Raw genomic sequence first — 19,214 nt, forward strand, 5'->3', positions numbered from 1 at the left:
CGTGTTCGGGAGGTGCCGGAGCGCTCCCCGGCCGTGCTTAGCATCCCCCGGTGACACTGGGGACCGAGAGCCGCGGTGCTTTCGGTGCTGTCGTGGTAGGGGAGGGACTGGGTGTGTACTTGGAGGGGAGGGAGGGCAAGGACGCCCCGGGACCGCAGCCTGGGACTGGCAGTGGTTGGGTTTCCAACCTGTGGTTGAGCTTCTGGCCCCTGCTGGGGTTGCCCGTGATGCCGCTTCAGTCTCTTAAATTCCCCCATGGCTAAAGGAGGGGCGTCAGAGTTGCGCCAGGTAGCCTTCCTCCTTGTTTTTAGGAAAAAATAATGTTTATTGCTTTATTAGTAAACCGCTCTCAGAATCCTCCATTCCTTCCCTCAAAAATATGGTGTTTGAACCTTATTTCTGTAATCATTTTCTTTATGTCACGTATAACGCTTCAGAGGGTGACATTTCAGTTACAAAAACTCGGTCTTGCATTCAAAATGGCCTTTGGGAAATTCCCCTGATTGTTTACTCAAATTCATTGTGAGGAAGTCCCTTTTAAACTCTTACCGAAATGTCAGGAGCACTTGTGGGTGTTGGCTGATGGAAAAGTGTCCTGGTTTCAGCTGGGATAGAGTTAATTTTCTTCATAGTAGCTAGCATAGTGCTGTGTTTTGGATTTAGTACCAGAAGAATGTTGATAACACACTGATGTTTTTAGTTGTTGCCAAGTAGTGCTCAGACTACTCAAGGACTTTTTGAGCTTCTCCTGCTTGCCCAGGTGCATAACAAGCTGGGAGTACAGCACAGCTAGGACAGCTAACCCAAATTGGGATGGGCTGGGCATTGGTCGTCAGGTGGTGAGCAATTGCATTGTGCATCATTCCTTTTGTATATTCTGTATATTCTCTTACCATTCTCATTATTATTATTATTATTATTTTTCCTCTTATTAAACTGTCTCTATCTCAGCCCACAGCTCTTACCTTTTTTTTTTCTTCCCGATTCTCTCCCCCACCCTACTGAGGTTAAACCACGATAAAAAGTCAGTCATAAATGTTTTTGCTAAGGATTCTTTTGCAATTTCGTTGTGGTGAAATAGGAATTTATAAGTTTTAAAGTGTTACATATAAAATGATTGCTTTTGTGTTTGTGAAAGCAAAAGATTTTTTAATAGAGTGTTAAGAAAGAACAAGTTTATTTGGAGACTCCAGTGGTGTTTTCTGTTTTAATAGCTTAGTAAAAAATCACAAACTCATAAAACTGTAAAATAGTATTGTTAAAAAGATAAAAGACCAGTTTATAAATGCCGCTCATATTTACAATTCATAGTCTTAACCATAGGTTGCAATTCTAGATTTTCTCTGGGTGCCTCAAAGCCATGGATAGCTTTTTTGTTTCTTAAATTAATGTTAAGTAGAATTATAGCTATAAAATGGTTCTTCAGCATAACCCAAAAGTGGGAAAATTATGGTTACAGGTTGTTGATGAAAATTGTCTGACATGCTTTGGAAAAGCGGGGAAGCTGCATTAATAGCTGCAATGCAATCTTTTGAAAATGGAGCATGTTTGTTGCTTTCTACTTTGTAAATGCCATGTTTTGCCTTAGCCCTAAACTATTAACATCATTGTCATCATCCCAGCAAGAAAAAGAATGCATGGTTGTGTCTCCTCATTTGGACAGACACTATGCAAATTAGATAAATCAAACAGGCAGGATTGTTAAACCATCCACTTGCTCAGTTAATCCCTCTGACTCCTCTTTAGAAGAGACTGTTGTCTTTGCAGCATTCAAAGATTCTTTGTAGCTTGCTAAAGCTGGGGTTGAGGTAAGATTAACCAGACAACTTACCACACGTTGCAGCTTTGCCTGTGTTTTTTTTTTTGCTCTCAGATAGTGGTTTTCTGAGCAAGGAACAGTCTTTGAAACTGGAAAAATGGATAGAAATGTTTGATTCTTCTTTTCTGTCCCCGTCTCTCCTGAGAGCAATGTGCTAATAAACAAGAATTAGAAAAGGAAACCACTCTGAAAGAAAAGTGAAAGTGATTCATCACATTACAGTGCCAGCCCTAGTGCATATATGCTTAAATGCTTTTCTGTGTAAAGGGCATCTTCTATATGATTTCCAGTGTCCAAGACCCAGAGTCCCCCATGCTTTAATATGCACATTGATTTTCTTCTTTTTTTTCTTCCGTTGAGATCACTGCATCTGCCTTTGCTTGCCCTTTCTCTGCCTGCCTTTTTTCTTGTTTTGGTTTTTTTCCAGGGGTGTGCTGATTCACTCACAGTGGTTGCTACTTTTTCTGAGCTGAGTGAGAATAATTTGTAATTAATTCAGCCTAAACTCTTATCTGTGAGCCAGGGAACTGCTCTGTTCAGCTCGCTGTCATCTTCTCCCCAGTGATGGATACTTCAATGCCTGGGGCAGATTTATAGAACGCTTCATCCCTGCACTTTAGGTTGCTTGTGCCCTGTATGCCTGTTCTGGCTCTGCAGAGGGAAGAGCATCTCTTGGACTATGAAAAATGGCACCCTGCTATTCCATCTTTGTGAAACCAGAATTTTACAATACCATTTTATGATACTATTAAACTTGTTTGCTTGGCAAATGGTTGAGATTGGAGAAGGGAGGCATAGATCACTGCTCTTGGCTCTTTGCACTTTAGCTGATCTCACTTTGCTGGGGGGCTGGGAGCTTTGCCTTACGGTCTTCTCGTAGTGGAGCTTGTGGTTCTGAGATGTCCCCTCCTGATGCTTCTGTCGTAGACTCATAGAATCATTTAGGTTGGAAAAGATCTTTAAGATCATCAAGTCCAACTGTTAACTTAACCCTGCCATCCCACCACTAAACCATGTCCCTAAGCACCTCGTCCACCTGTCTTTTAAATGCTCCAGGGATGAGGACTCAACCACTTCATCGGGCAGCCCATTCCAGTGCTTAACAGCCCTTTCAGTGAAGGATTTTTTCCTAATATCCAATCAAAACCTCCCCTGGCGCAACTTGAGGCTGTTTCCTCATGTCCTATCACTTGTTACTTGGGAGGACAGACTGACACCCACCTTGCTACCTTACATTTTTCCCTGCGCTCCTCCCATCCAATTTACTTTTTGTGCTTAGCTAGCAATAGTTCATGTTCAACCATCTGCTGACATAGGAAGCCTGTTAAAGTAGGGAAGTGGGAGAAGCAGGAAGGCAGAGGTACAGCAAGGACACGTTTTAGAGGGAAGGGAGTGGACTGAGCAGCCCTCTTCAGGGCAGGGCACAAGAATTGAATCATGGGCTTTGATGAAAAATGGCACCCTGCTATTCCATCTTTGTGAAACCAGAATTTTACAATACCATTTTATGATACTATTAAACTTGTTTGCTTGGCAAATGGTTGAGATTGGAGAAGGGAGGCATAGATCACTGCTCTTGGCTCTTTGCACTTTAGCTGATCTCACTTTGCTGGGGGGCTGGGAGCTTTGCCTTACGGTCTTCTCGTAGTGGAGCTTGTGGTTCTGAGATGTCCCCTCCTGATGCTTCTGTCGTAGACTCATAGAATCATTTAGGTTGGAAAAGATCTTTAAGATCATCAAGTCCAACTGTTAACTTAACCCTGCCATCCCACCACTAAACCATGTCCCTAAGCACCTCGTCCACCTGTCTTTTAAATGCTCCAGGGATGAGGACTCAACCACTTCATCGGGCAGCCCATTCCAGTGCTTAACAGCCCTTTCAGTGAAGGATTTTTTCCTAATATCCAATCAAAACCTCCCCTGGCGCAACTTGAGGCTGTTTCCTCATGTCCTATCACTTGTTACTTGGGAGGACAGACTGACACCCACCTTGCTACCTTACATTTTTCCCTGCGCTCCTCCCATCCAATTTACTTTTTGTGCTTAGCTAGCAATAGTTCATGTTCAACCATCTGCTGACATAGGAAGCCTGTTAAAGTAGGGAAGTGGGAGAAGCAGGAAGGCAGAGGTACAGCAAGGACACGTTTTAGAGGGAAGGGAGTGGACTGAGCAGCCCTCTTCAGGGCAGGGCACAAGAATTGAATCATGGGCTTTGATGAATCTGCACCTCCTGCAATTCCAGCTTGCATGAGGGGTCAGGAAGAGGTTTAATTTGTCTTGAATTGGCAAGGTCCAACTCAGGGGGCTTCTGATTTATCCCTGCTCCAATCTGTGTTTCACCCCCTATCCAGTTTTTTATAGTAGTTTGGAGTCAGGTTCCCCTCCCCACCAAAATGCATGGAAATGTCACTTAGACTTCTTGAAAAAGTGCAACGTCTTAGTACAAGAAAGCTATATTAAAAGATTATTCTTCTTTCTTTTCCCTTCCAATTGTGCTTTTGTTTTAAAAGGATGGCACAAAAGAAGTATTTAATAGCAAAATTGACAAGCTGCTTAAGAGAGGACAAAATTCAGCTATGGAAGCCACCGTATACAAATGAAAAAAAAGAAGCTGGTAAAGAGATGAAGGTAAATATTCTCTCGGAGTTGATGTCGTGTGTCTTACATGTCATGCTGCTGGTGCATTTTCCCAGTTTTTCTTGCTGTTTTCTTAGGAGCTTGTACAAAAATATTCATCCAAGCTGAATATCAATGAGAATGATACAGAGAATATGCTTGAAGAAATACGGTGTAAAGCAATTGAGCGTGGAACAGGAAATGAAAATTTTAAAGTGACTGGGATTGCGAGACTTGATATATATCTGCCGCGTAGAAAAGTAAGTGACGGTGCAGAAAAGTCAGGATAAGTAGCTTTACTTTGATGACCTTTTGAGTTCTAGATATGTATCTAATGCAAACATTTTCACTTCTTCAACTTTTTCAAGTGTTTCGTATGAGAGATCTATGTTACGTATATAAAATATGGGAGGGAGGGGGAGTTCTGTAGGTATGTTTGAGTTTCCCAGATATGTGGGAATATCATTACAAAGGAATAAAATATTGGGAGATCAGTAATTGTCTTCCCTTTAGGATTTAATGAGAAATTATCTTTCAGTTAAGGAAAGTAAATTAAAGTGTTTAGTTCAGTTTGATTCCTTCTGACGTAACTGTTCACATGAGCAGTAAAGAGCAGATGGTTTTTTTCAGGTGTAGGATACCTAAAGTTGAGTTAGCATATGATTATCACTGTATTACCACAGCTTTCATTTAAATGGCAGCTTTAGTTTTTTTAAAAAAATCTCTTTAATTGCAATAAGCAACTTGAGCTTGGTGTCATCTTAGGCCATGTATGGCTAGTGACATTGAAAAGAACTCCTTTAGCTTTTAACCATGGCATGTGGCAGTGGTCTTACAGTGACGGCCTTATCCTCGTGTAACTATTCCAGCCCAGGCAGTTAACTAAACTTACCTTAAAATAGGTGTGTCCAGTGTTTGAACTTGGAAATGAGAAGCAGGATTTTCTGTTGTGATGGTACTCATCTGTTCTCTTCCAAGTCAGACTCCTAAAAGTTTTACAAAGATAGAACTGAATTAAGTCTTGCTCTTTTAAAGCCAGGCTTCAACCTCTAGTTTTGCACATAAAATGTGTCAGAATAATGATGTGAATCTAATTAAATCAGTGTCAGACTGGTCATCATACCAGATTCTGTGGCTATGTCTACCCTAGTCAGCTAAACAGAGGTGGGGGACAGGCTGGCTGCTGTCTGATGGACATCCATCATGTCAAGCTGTTAGTATCAGCTCTGATGCAGGTTAGCCCAGGCCCCCTGGTATACTGCCAAGTGATGCCCAGGTGCAGTGTGAGGGCTGACCCAGGCCGGGACCGATCTCAAATGGCACTTTGGATGCAGCTGCTCTGCTTTGAAGGTTGAGAGGATTCAACTATATGGATGTGAAGTGTGCTGTGCAGGTTCGTCATAGGATAGAGAGCAGGCCCTTGGTTAGGTTCTTACTAATGCAAAGCCTCTTAACTGGGAATATCTCCCCCTTAAAAACAGTCTCTAGCAAGCCCAACTGTCTCCCATCACTTCCTAGTTTTGACTGTGCTGGAGCAGTATCTTCCCAATGCTGTGTGTCTTTATCCACTCTGTTAACAGTGAAAGAGAAGTTCTTTACTTAGGTGCACTTAAAGGTCATAGCCTTCTTATCAGCAACAGAAATGAATGTTCACTCTGGAAAAGGGCAATGTTGGTTTTCTTTCTGAACAAGATCTTAGAAGGTAACCTATGCTTCAGAAGGATTTTCTTTTTTGACTGAACACTTACAAAAACACAACACACAACCATAATTGTTCTGTCTCCTGTAGTGAAAAATAATTACCACGGAATGTGATGGGCTAAAGGGTAGAGGGTGTTAAGTGATTGCCATGCAGTTAAAACAAACAAATAATTTCCTAATTCCTCTTTATGATGCTACTGGGCAGAGGGGAATTAATTAATTTAAAATTCCATTTTATCTAATCTGGGACCAGAGACACTAATAGGAATTAATCATAACTTAGCCAGTCACAAGTGAGTGGCATACTTACAGAGTTAAGATTGGAAGTGCAGAATTAAATTAATCATTTTAAATTGTTTGATTCTGAATTTAGGTTTATCTAAATCTAAATCTTCTGGTGTTACAGTGCTTATTTTCGTCAAATCATAGAATGGTTTGGGTTGGAAGGGACCTTAAAGATCATCTAGTTCCCAGCCCCCTGCCATGGGCAGGGACACCTTCCCCTAGGTTGCTCAAAGCCCCACCCAACCTGGCCTTGAACACTTCCAGGGATGGGGCATCCACAGCTTCTCTGGGCATCCTGTTCCGGTGCCTCACCACCCTCAGAGTGAAGAATTTCTTCCTTAGAGCTAAGCTAAATCTACCCTCATTCAGTCTAAAGCCATTACTCCTGTCCTACCACTACATGCCCTTGTAAAAAGGCCCTCTCCAGCTTTCTTGTAGGCCCCCTTCAGGTACTGGAAGGCTGCTATAAGGTCTCCCTACAGCCTTCTCTTCTCCAGGATGAACAACCCCAACTCTCTCATCTGCTCCAGCCCTCTGATCATCTTCATGGCCCTCCTCTGGATTCGCCTCAGCAGATCCACGACCTTCTTATGTTGGGGACCCCAGAGCTGAATGCATTACTCCGGGTGGGGTCTCATGAGAGTGGTGTAGAGGGGCAGAATCACCTCCCTTGACCTGTTGGCCATGATTCTTCTGCCCAGGAGGCAGTTAGCTGGGTCATGTTGAAGTACAAGACTCCCTGCCTAGAAATGACTAGTATGTATGCCCAACCATAACCCTGTTAACATGATTATTATTTGAAAAAGATATTGTAGTTGTTATAAAACAATTAAGAAAATATCCAAAGTATCTTGATATGCTTTTTTTCTTCCCTCTTCCTTTCCCCTACCCTATATAATTACTACAGAGCAGAAAAATCCCACTGGAAACTAACCTGTTCATCACAGGCAAGGAGCTCAGATCACAGTAAGTGTAATCGTCCTTGGTTCTTCTCAAATGAGATGGCATACTGTCACACAGTACTGAAAAAAAAGACAGAGCACTATTTGTTTGATGAAGCTTTTTCTTAGCATGTATGTTTGTTCAGTATGTATGAATAGGATGCCCAGTGTCCCTGTAGGGGACTTCTTCGTGTAAGAAGCTGTGGTTTAACAGGTAGAAAACAGGAAAGTTGCAACTGTGGAAGGAGATAGTTCTCTCAATCCCCAGCAAGCACCGGAGAAGGCACTAGTGATCAGTATTCCAAATCTGTAAATAGGCAGGTCTTCTGAATGGTGAACGTCAGCTTCTCTTCCTTTTTTGTTTTAAGCCTAATAAAATCAGGCTCTTTTCTGTCTGTTTTGCTTTTTCCCTTTCTGTATCCCAGATTTTCCCTATATGGTATATAAAGCTTTCTGATTATATTGTATTACTTCTAGCAGCCTTTTATAGTAAAAGTTTTAAGCCAGTTATGAGCATACTCATTTTAAGTTTTATTGCTATTGTACCAGAAATACTGTATAGTCTTACAAATTTATATTCATGGATGAAATGATTTATTTCACAGGATAGCACAGGAACATGCATTAAAAGAAAATGCTATCAAAATAATCATAAACAAGAAGCAGCTTGACCTAGGTATGTACCTCTAGTTGAGTATACTTTTATGATAATTTTCTAGTTTACTGATTCTCAGAAGAAAAATTTCTTGCAACTTTCTTAATTTCAGAAATTCCCAAGGAATAGTGGTTATATCTGTCAGATTCTGCTCTACAGGAAATGTAATCAATTATAATGATCAAAATTCTTAGATAGAATTAGAGCAATTATAGGAATCTTGTAATAAATGTTGAAAATCCATTTTTCAAGTGTTGAAACACTGAAAATACACATTTAAGAGAAACTCTAAATTTCCTCAAAAACCATATTCTATAACAGCACATTGAGAAACCTTTTGTAATGCTTTACACGTGTTCGACCTGTCAGGCATGTCATGGGAAGTGATGACAACAGCTTTCTCTTTATTGATGGCCTAAGCATCCGACGTATTTATTTCCCTTAGAATATGTCAGAATCAGAGCCGTGGAATTGACAACAGGAACTCGGGTTCAATTCCCAGTTCCTCTGTACTGTTACTGTTGTGGTGTACAATCCTGGACATGTTGTTCCAGTTTTTGCCTGAAGATCAAGTCACTGAAATAGAAACAATCGTTATTTTTGAATGTTTTGGAAAAAGCAAGCAAAGAAACATACCAGTCATTTAAAAAGCACTTCTAAGATGCAAGTCTGATTCTAATTTCCTGGTTTCTGCTGAATATGTCAGTAACTGGCAGGGGTTTTGATTGGGTTCTGGAGTCTAGCAATCAGTACAGTATCAGTAAGGCAAGGGGCTGTCCAGGTGGTTTTGTTTGTGGGTGTTGTCCCCCCCACAAGGGCAGTACAGTATAAAATGGTGTCCCTTCAAAAATAGCGTATATGGATTGTATTCATCATACTCTTATTTTGCAGGCAAAACCCTTGAAGACCAGGGTGTAACACACAATGCGAAAGTGATGGTACTTCAGCTGGAACAGAGCGATGAGGAAACAAAAAGAAAAGTTCAGGAAGAAGAACTTCAATGCAAGAAAGAAAAAGAAATAAATGACAAGATGCAAAGAACTAAGAAGGGTTTGGAAATTCTAGCAGAGAGAGGTAAGGGGGGTGGTTGGGGTTTTTTTATGGGGTGGGAGAGGGAAGAGTGTTCATTAATTCTTGAACATCAAAAATTGTCTTATCAGTGGACTTTCAACATAGAATCATCATAGAATCATAGAATGTTTTGGGTTGGAAGGGACCCCTAGAGGTCATCTAGTCCAACCCCCCTGCAGGAGCAGGGACACCTTCAACCAGATCAGGCTGCTCAGAGCCCCGTCCAACCTGGCCTTGAATGTTTCCAGGGATGGGGCCTCCACCACCTCTCTGGGCAACCTGTTCCAGTGTTTCACCACCCTCATTGTAAAGAACTTCTTCCTTATATCTAGTCTAAACCTACCCTGGTTTAGTTTAAAACCATTACCCCTTGTCCTGTCACTTGTGGCCCTCCTCTGGACCCGCTCCAACACTTCCATGTCCTTCTTGTGTTGAGGGCTCCAGAGCTGGACGCAGTACTCCAGGTGAGGCCTCACCAGAGCAGAGTAGAGGGGCAGAATCACCTCCCTTGACCTGCTGGCCACGCTTCTTTTGATGCAGCCCAGAGTACGGTTGGCCTTCTGGGCTGCCAGCGCACATTGCTGGCTCATGTCCAGCTTTTCATCCACCAGCACCCCCAAGTCCCTCTCAGCAGGGCTGCTCTCGATCCTTTCTTCCCCCAGCCTGTACTGATACCGGGGGTTACCCCGACCCAGGTGCAGGACCTTGCACTTGGCCTTGTTGAACCTCATGAGGTTCACACAGGCCCACCTCTCTAGCCTGTCCAGGTCTCTCTGGGTGACAGAAGAGTGCCTGTACCCTGTATGGATTTCAGTTTATACTTTTCTAGCTCTCTACCTACTTGAAAACTGGATTTTAAGTTGTGTAAAACTTCCTCTTCTACTCCAACTCAATTATTACTTAATTGACACTTGACAGTTAAGGGACTGATGACTTTTTAGAACAGGCTTTAAATTATTTAGACGTAAGCGCAGTGGAATAATGTATTGTACGTCATTACGCGCTTTTTTGTAGTATACCTCAGATATGGCTGCGGGTAACCATGGTTTCGTTGTGCAGAACAGCTCACTTGTCATTCTCATCTCTAACACGGCTGTTCTGTTCTCATTGCGTTTGATGTTGATTGCTGGCAACTGTGGATTAAGTTAAAGGGATATAGTCAATTTAACAGTAATAATTTTTCAAAATGAGGTTGTGTTTGTGAATCGCGTCGCTAGATGGTGAGTTTAAATCACTTCTCTATTTTATTGTTTCAAAAATCCACAAACTAGAAACTGTGAAACTGAGTATGTAATGAATTCCTGCCAAATGCAAAAATACCTGAACAAAACTTCTTTTAACGGTCAGTGACAGCCTGTTTCTTACTATAATACCAGATTTTGAACAAATGAGAGAAGTGATTCCTTTTATGGATTTAAGGGGTAATTTAGACCCCAGCCCTTGAATCCTGTATAGGGCCTCATTGAGGTATTTACCACTAACTGTCAGTTACAGCACAATGCCAGAGTACAGAGTGGAGTCCCTAATGGGCTCACAGGCTGAAGGTTCTGTGTGAAGCAGTGTGAAATGTAGAAAGGATTTAACAGCCCTTTGTTTCATCTGAGAAAAATTGCAGGGCAGAAGCTTTTAATCTCGGCAAACTCCAGCTCAACTGTCTTTTGTTTACAAGAAAAGCATCTTTTCATTTTAAAGCAGATGGAAGTGAAAACAAAATTGACAGTTTGGTTATAAGCATTAAAGATGTGGAGAAAGGAAAATATTGAGCTGGTTTTTTTTTTTTTCAGCTTTATCAACTGTGCTTATTTGTGGTTTTCTTTGTGCTTTATTTCATAAGGCATTTCAAATGCTACATCGTGTAAAAAGTAGGTGTTTTGTCTTCTGCAAAAAGTTCTTTACAATTCATCTAACTCTTCATGTTGTGTCTAAATTTCTGGATAAGAAGGGCCTTTTCCTTAGTGACCTGAAAGTTCCTCACATTTGTCTGATCAGGGCCATTTTTGGTAGGTCTGTCCACAGCACAGATGCAGCATTTGTGTGTAACTCTGATTTGGTGGTGGTGGTGGTTGTTTGTTTGTTTTTTTGTTTAATCATGTACTTACTGACGTACTCTTACAACAGCAGAGTTACTCTGTTGAAGGTGGTACTTTAAACTGCTTTTTCGTATTTTTCAGAGGAGTACTTGGATCCAGATTCTGTTCCATACCTAGATATAGCCAATCAGACTGGAAGGTCAATCGAGATTCCTCCTCAAGCTAAAAAAGTACGTAGAATTCTGTTACAAAGCTACTAAGACAGCTTTTTAAAGCTTGATTCATGAGGCATTTCAAATACGGGATTGAAATAGAGTCAGAATTTTTGGGGATGTAACCCTGGGTTTAGTAGATGTTTGCTTAATAGAAATAATTTTGAAATAAAATTAAAGTAGAATTCTACAATTAGGAGGACTTCAGTCATCTGGAGACAGAGTTCTCATTGCTGATCTGATTGCAGGTCTAATCTCACACTGACCACTGTGTGGCCAATATCTTATTTTGTGTTTTAAGATAAGCTTTAACTGTGTTCTATCCTAGCACCTATTTTAAATTTTGGGTGCCCTGGGACCACATGAAAACGCCTTGCTCATTAGGCCTCGGTTTCAGTTGGAAACTCAGTGAGTCTCTAAAAATCGGACTCTTTTTAAAATAGTTTTGAGATCTTTTGCTCTGTGACCCCTCTCAAATATAAATTTGTTCACCGTTCACGTAAGTTCCACATTCTCAACTGAAAATGTCTGTGGTTGGGTGCATGGATTGAATTACAGTAGGAGTGGTATACCTGATGTGGCTGCTGAAGCAGAAGGATAGTGATAGATGCCATCTGTTAAGATTGCAGGGTTTTCTGAAGATAAATAATCTTTACAAATACTTGGGATTATATGCAGTAATGAAAAAATACCTCAGGAAGAAACACGCAGGCCCTGATGCACGTGAACTGCTGCCCTAGCCTCTTCTGCAGTGTACTGTGTTTTCTGCATCATCTGGAGTTTCTGGATGACTGGAGTAACAACCGTCCATTCTCACAGCGCATGCTGTTCTGATGAAGTGCTGAAAGCAGTAATTCAGCTGAGGAGTTAAAGCATCAAATGTTCAAGTACGCAAGATTTCATCAGTATTGAACATGGCTGAGAAGAAATATTGCAGGTTGTTTCCGTCCAGAAATATTATTTACACTTCCATTTGTCATACTGCAGGAACGAGAGTCTTCTCCTGCCACATTCAAAATTTAATTTTCAGTTCTGAGGTTTTGCAGGAGGTGAATCGTTAGGTTCTACAAAATAGTTGTAATAGCAAAGCAAAACAAATTTGATGCTGTTAGGAAGTGTAGCACCCAGAAAAATGCTTTGCTTTTCATCACTCATCGCTGAAAATCTATCCAGGTTTGCATTCTTAAAATAAACTTGGTGCAGTGTTTCATGTGACCATAACATTCATTGCTTTTAATTAGACAATATCTCACATTAGCAGATGGGAAAAAAGTATGAAGCCATGTGAAATAGTACTGCTCTTACAGCACTGACACAGTGGTGTTTTTCTAGGAAGAAGGGCTCTAATGGATTACCTAGATACTTCCTTTGAGTTACATGTGAGTTGGGGAGGTGCAAAAAAACTTAAGTCTCAATCTGTTTTCCTAGGCGCTCGTGCTGGCAATGGGTTATCATGAGAAGGGCAGAGCATTAATGAAGAAGAAAGAATATGAAATAGCACTGCCTTATTTGTTGGATGCTGATAAACACTTCTGGTAAGAACTTTTTTGAGTCCTTGTGTGCCTCTTCCCTTTACTGTCAACCAAATACAGGACCAGTATTAGCTCTACCTGTGCACATAAATTGGGGCCTGTTTTCCTCGGGATTACTTCACACCCCCTCTGCAGATGGTGGGAGACAGCAGAGAAAGGGTCTGACTTGCAGTGACAGGTGGCTTCGTGTAGAAGGGCTGAAGCAGAGACTGTCCCTGGACAATTTGATCTTTCCTATCAACAGAAACAGAAACTGTCAATATTCAGGTACAGGGTTTTACATTGCACTAGCTTGAGAGACAGTTACAGATCCTCCTGCAATTGCTCCTGTGAAGTAATAATTTCTTATAAAAGGTGGAGCAGATAGCTGAGGTCAGTAACAGTACCATGGTTTCTGCAGGTAAACTGCTTTCCTGTCAGCAGTCAGAGCCCTGAATTGCTCTCTTGAGATCCCCAAAGTAATATTGTCCCCATCTGTTTCTCATCTGTGTGCACATGCAAGGAGACCAGCACAGGACTAAAGACAGTTTCTCTGTCCTCTCAAAGATTGCGCAGGGTTTAATTCCATTCTGCTTTTAAAGAGTTGCTGTTTTAAATACTACCAAAATGAGCTGTGACTGCTGTAATTCTTTGAGATGGAGTGTTATCGTTAGCATGCCATGTATTACTGAATGTGATGGGAGATCAGTGCTGTATTAAATTTCCACTGACACCAGTTTGCTACCTGAAACACAAAGTGTGTGCTTTCTCAAGTGCACAAGTGTGCGTATTTCTAGCATGTTGTTTCATTAGCGTTAAAAAGTGTGAGGAAAAAATAAACCACCTCTCCCCAAAAAACCAAAATAATTGTTTTATTTTCCAGTGAGTGTAGCACTGAATTGCTGAATACCGTTGATAACTACGCAGTGCTGCAGCTGGATATAGTGTGGTGCTACTTCCGCCTGGAGCAGCTGGACTGCCTGGATGATGCAGAGAAAAAGCTGTCCACAGCACATCGATGCTTCCAGAGGTGCTATGGGGAGAACCACGAAAGACTTATTGATATCAAAGTATGCTGGTTCTGATTTAATTAGGGGGCTTATTTTTCCTACATGTATTCAGTTATTGTTCAAGTATAAAAGACTGACTTTTAGGAGTTGGAAGTTTTCTCGAGGCTCCTCAACCTGTAATCTAGTTGTGTAGTTGTCAGCATAGTAAAAGCATTGGACCTGACACAAAGCTTACAGCAAACGTGCTTTTATGTGCACAAACATCATCAGTGTTTTAGATGTGATACTTTACCTGCATAATAAGTGTCACATATTAGTGACTACATCGTCTTTAAATGTGCAAAATGATCTGTTGATACCAAACTGATGTTCTACCATATGCTTTGACCCATGTGCCCCTCCCTTGTTTAAACAATTCTTCAGGGAAGCTACGGTCGTGAGAAGGTGTTATTTCTACGGCTTTACCTCCTTCAAGGGATAGGACACTATCACAGTGGCAGGGAAAAGGAGGCTGCTGAGTACATTCAGAAGGTAAGACACCGTGAGGTAAAACTTCAGAGTTGCACTGGCTCCTGTGTTTGGGCTCTGTCTTGCACCTTCTCCCTGTTCTTTGCTTAGTCAGAAAAATGGGGAGACTTTTTTTTGTTTGTATGTTAGCAACAGTGTACGTAGGATCACTTTGTTCTTTCTATATACAGGCATCTCGTTTATATGAAGAGCTGTCCATAGATCCTGATAAAGTTTATCGCCTGTCACTCCTGGGATTCTCCGAACAGGAAGCTCGCCTTGCCCTGCGAGCGTGCCATGGGAATGTGGAGCATGCTGCCAATCTTATCACCAACAGGAGAGAGGTATGGTGCAGTGGAAGTCTTAAATCAAGGATCGTATTAGTTGGGGCATCCACAAGATCATGTGTTGTGTGACTAGTGCAACGTGGGGCTAAATTAAGGACTTTGATTATCCTGCTTTGGCACTGTTAGCGTAACTAACAGTTTGACATCTGTTGCCACAAGTCTGAAACCAAAACTTAATATACAACAAGGGAAGCTCTGCCCAAAACAGAGGGGATGAGAGAGCCAGAGACCTGCGGTTGTACCACAGAAGTGCATAGGAAGACTTTGCACTGGTGTTTGCTGGTCAGCAATGCTCCGTATGGGAACAAAACCACTGTGATCAAGCTGTTGCTCCTGAGCTTGGCTGCTCTGGAAGACACCAGGCTGCACAATAAGGTGCTATGAGGGTGACCATCAGGCTACACCGTGTTACGGCTTTGGACTTGGGAGATCCAGGAGGGGAGAAGGATTTTTTTTTTGTGCTAAAGTGAAGTGAAGACACTGTTGTCCAGATCTGAAGTGCCTGAAGTTAACTTTTGGTAAGCTGAGGTGGCACTTCAAGACATCAGACAGTGAAATGTGGACAGAAAAGTCAAATGGCTGGGAGAAGGGCTGAGCAGAACTCCTTGGCTACATGCCCGGTTCTGACTGTATGTCCTTGGCAAGTCTTGTCTACAGGCCCATCTGCCAAACGGGTTTATCACTTACCACATAGGGCCTATAACAGCTGTGATGGCATAAGATCCAGTCTGCAGAGCAGAAGTGTGGCAACAGCGCTAGCTGGTGGAAATGCAACTTTATTTAGTAACGAGTGTCTGGCAGCACAGTCTGTATTTAAAAGAGAAAAAAAAAAATCCTTTTTCCTCAAGAGATTCAAACTCGAAGAAGTAAATCCAAGAAACCCAGTGTGCACAGGGGAAGGCTGAAGCATTCCCATGCACGGTGAGCTTTTGTAACGGCTGTGTTCTTGCAGGAAAAGGCACAGATAAGGAGGGAGGAGAGAGCTAAAAGGCGGCAGCGACTGGAAGACGTAAACACCTTGAAAAGTATGGGCTATTCAGAGCGAGCTGCTCAAGTAGCTCTTCATAATACACAAGGAAACCTGGACCAAGCCTTTAAGGTAAGTGATTTTCAGGAGTAGTACTTCTGTACAGAAAACCTAGTTTGTGCTTTTTATTTATTGTGTAGCAGATTCTTATTTTCTGTAGTCTATATTCATTAGTTCACTTTTCTGAACAGCAAGGACTGAACTTCCACTTCCTGCGCCAATGAATCAGATATCATTTAAGTTGGCTGAGGCTTGCTTATATCAACTGTGGGGCTAAATGCATATCCTGCCAAGGCTGTATTATATTATATTTCTATTGCTCTGTTCTGATCCCTCTCTGTTTTATTGTAGTATATTCTTGACAATCCAGAGCTGTTGTTGGAAGATGATGATGATGATGATTCTGTGGCCATGGACCAGTTTCAGGTTTCCCAGGAAAGTGTTGATCAAGTAAGTTAGACCTTTTGCTTTCTTAGGAGCTGGTTATCTCGTTTCTGAATTATGCCTTCAAACGCACCAGATCTTCCTTAAGCAAAGCTGTACAAACTTTCTTTGACCCATGTCACTCATGTCATGAGTCTGCTCTTCCCAGTGAAGTCACACTCAGGCTAAAACGTAATCCAGGTGTACTTCTGCCCATTACACCAACCTGGCACGCATGGATGCAGAGCGAGGTCTGTGCGCTCTAATGCTCTATCCCAAAAAAGACAGCAAATGAGAAATGCATTCGTGTGTCTAAACATTGCAACGTACAAGGGAAAGGGTTGGAATTTGCCTTTCTCGTCAGAGGCTGACTGAAAAGCTCTTCAGTAGTGGGGCTACGTAATCAATGTCAGATAGGCAAGAAAACAGTATTGCCTAAATAAAGTAAGTACACGCACACTCTCCTGATAGGCTGGGGTGCTTTGAAGTTTCTTTTTGAAAAACAGAAAAAGAATTGGTCTGATATTAAACACGAGGCTCTTGATTCTGCTCAACATCCCCATTCCTTTAATAGGTCACTGCCCTGTTGTTAACTGTTCCAGTAAACCAGAGTCAGTGTCCTGGAATTCCTGGCATGCAGTGCTTTCCTCTGTGCAGGAGGAATGACTGTCAGATGCAGAGTCAGATTCCTGTCAGACCCTGGTGCTGAATGAGCTTGGATTTCTCCAGATTTTTTAATTTTTACTTTTTTTTCCCCCCGCCCCTGCTCCTGTAGCTGATGTATATGGGTTTCAGCCGTGAGTCGGCAGAGCAAGCTCTAAAGGTCTTTAAAGGCAACATCCACATAGCTTCCCAAACCCTTGCTCATTATGGGGGAGTCCTTCCTGCTTCACTGCAGCTGTCTTCAGAAGGGTCCAGTCCATCAGAAGAATCAGCTTCATCAAAAGACTGGCCTACAGAGTCCGCAGGTAAGAAATGTTGCGTACCGCGGGCGGAGGCGAGGGAGGAGGGCAGGCTTTTGTACAAAATGAAGTGATTTATCCTTAAACACTGGTAGAGGGCCTTGAGTAACGCCCCAGACTACTTCTATGAGTAACCTCGTTACAGGCAAGGCATCCGCTTCCCCAGATGAGCTGCGGCCCCGGCAGTCAGTGACATACACGGGACTGTAAGGGGTACGTGTTGGCTGTAGGCAGTGCATCGGGCGGATGCATCCCAGAAGGAAGGGGGTAACCTTCAGAGGCGTCCTGGGAAGGGCTGAGAGGAAATGGCTGCGGAGCGGGCTGTGGCTTTGGCACGCTGGGCTGGAGGCCTCGCTGGCTGCGTCTCCACTTCCCCAGCGAGGAGCACGCGGCCCTCTCCAGCCCACAGGCAGCTCTCAACTCCCCCGTCAAATTGCACTCGCTTGCACCAGCTCTCGTTAAAAGCAAACCAACCTCCCTGCCTGTGCTCTTTCTGAGAGTAAGCGTTCCATGTTCCCTGGACCCACCGCTGATCACGATGTGACTTCTGGCTTGCTAATCCCCAGGTTCTGGCTGCTAGGAAGTTTATTCCAAATCTGTGCGATCCAGTCTGCTGGTCTGATCTCGTACTCCTTCCTCGTGTCCCTTCCCTGGTAGATCTGTAACTGGTACTCGCTCTTTAGCAAAGAGGAAACTTGCAGATACTCTCTCACTCTTCGTTTATTTGGCAGAGCTGTAGCAATCCCTGTTGCACATCTAAGGGCTTTCCGACAGCTTTTAGTAATAGGAAAAAACCGGCCGCCCTGCAGTATCCTTTGCAGAGTGGTTTGAACTGAGGCGGTTTAACAGCGACAGACTCGCGGAGCGGTCACGCTGGTGGAGGAGGGCAAGTACCCGCTGCTTTGAATTCACTGCTGCTTTCCTTTGTTGGAAGGTTCTTCCAGCTCACCAGCAGAGGAGGACATGGAGACCGACGCAGTCAATGAAATCCTAGAGGATATTCCTGAACATGAAGAGGATTATCTGGATTTAACGCTGGAGGAAGAGGAACAGATCATTCATGAATACTTATCCTATATACAAGTACCACAGCATTAAATCCCATTACATTTACTTCAGTTACATGTATTTACTGTGACAAATTGAGTTTGGATTATAAACGCACCTTCAGCTTATCTCTTACTAAATGCCTTGAATTCAGTTAAACTATAGGTGGAACACTTAATTCCTGCTTATTTATAAATCTGCTTAAAGCCTACATTTGTGATACATTGTAATTTATTGTCATAGCAGAAAAATAGAAACATTTATTTTCAAAAGAAAATTTAATAGAACTAAACTATATTTTTATTGTGAAATAAGTTAATTCACTTAGTATTCAAGTAAAGAAGCATTTCTATACCATTTTAAAATACCAGCTTTAAAAAAAAAAAAAATGAGTTTGTAAATCCGAAACCTAGCTCGTGAGGTGATAGAGGTATCGACTTAGAACCTGTCCTTTTCTTCTGAGGGGTTTCTAAGAGCCATTTACGTATCCGTTGTGCATGGATTTATACTGTCTTCTGCTTGTCACTTCACGCGGGTGTTACGCAGGCAATAAAGGTAACTCTGCTGCTGCTTTTAGTAATGGGTCTTCTGTACTTCGGTTTTAAAAACCCATTGGAACTGCCTGGCAGAGCCCAGCCTGGTGCTTTCGCCACCTGTACCCAAGCCAGCGTCCTCCCGCAGCTCCTCCTAGCCTCTCGCAGGCCTGGGGCTTGAGATGGATGGATTTCACGGGGAGGATGCGATTGTCCTTAATCAGCTGTGGAACAAAACGTGGCTCGGGCGCTGTCCCAGGAGCTGTACTCAGCTTCAGCATTCTGGGAGAATATTTGGGGTGGTTTTAGTGGGGTTTATAACATCCTGTTTGCTGCGATGTCAGAAATGTTTCTCCCCTCCTCTCTCCGCTGGGACCAGAAGTTCCCCTGCACGTCAGCTTTGCCAAAAAAGGGTTTGTTTGCTTCCCATAGCGTCAGTCTCACGGTAGAGGGAGCCCTTGCCCCGCCCGCTGCTGGCGCTGGAGGGAACGGGGGAACTCGGCTGAGAGCCGGGCCT

General features: G+C 42.6%; 1 protein-coding gene across 1 annotated transcript; it reads left to right on the top strand.

The window, feature by feature from the left end:
* Positions 1-158: 158 nt before the first annotated feature.
* NUB1 (negative regulator of ubiquitin like proteins 1) lies at positions 159-18,744 on the top strand. Its single transcript, XM_009644076.2, has 15 exons — positions 159-288; positions 4,330-4,447; positions 4,534-4,695; positions 7,329-7,387; positions 7,968-8,038; positions 8,909-9,091; positions 11,260-11,348; positions 12,759-12,865; positions 13,725-13,911; positions 14,275-14,382; positions 14,550-14,702; positions 15,658-15,804; positions 16,084-16,182; positions 16,931-17,123; positions 18,052-18,744. The coding sequence occupies exons 2-15, from the start codon at positions 4,331-4,333 to the stop codon at positions 18,213-18,215; spliced, it is 1,839 nt and encodes a 612-aa protein (XP_009642371.1). The 5' UTR covers positions 159-288; position 4,330; the 3' UTR covers positions 18,216-18,744.
* Positions 18,745-19,214: the final 470 nt, after the last annotated feature.

This window comes from Egretta garzetta, unplaced genomic scaffold (genome assembly GCF_000687185.1).
Source record: "Egretta garzetta isolate BGI_Z169 unplaced genomic scaffold, ASM68718v1 scaffold117, whole genome shotgun sequence".
Lineage (NCBI taxonomy): Eukaryota > Metazoa > Chordata > Aves > Pelecaniformes > Ardeidae > Egretta > Egretta garzetta.

Bases quoted from the DNA above. Each gene is read 5' to 3' on its own strand.
- NUB1 (XM_009644076.2), top strand. From the start codon at position 4,331: ATGGCACAAAAGAAGTATTTAATAGCAAAATTGACAAGCTGCTTAAGA. The intron at 9,092-11,259 runs GTAAGGGGGGTG...CGTATTTTTCAG, and splicing joins GGAAATTCTAGCAGAGAGAG to AGGAGTACTTGGATCCAGAT. The intron at 13,912-14,274 runs GTATGCTGGTTC...ACAATTCTTCAG, and splicing joins AAAGACTTATTGATATCAAA to GGAAGCTACGGTCGTGAGAA.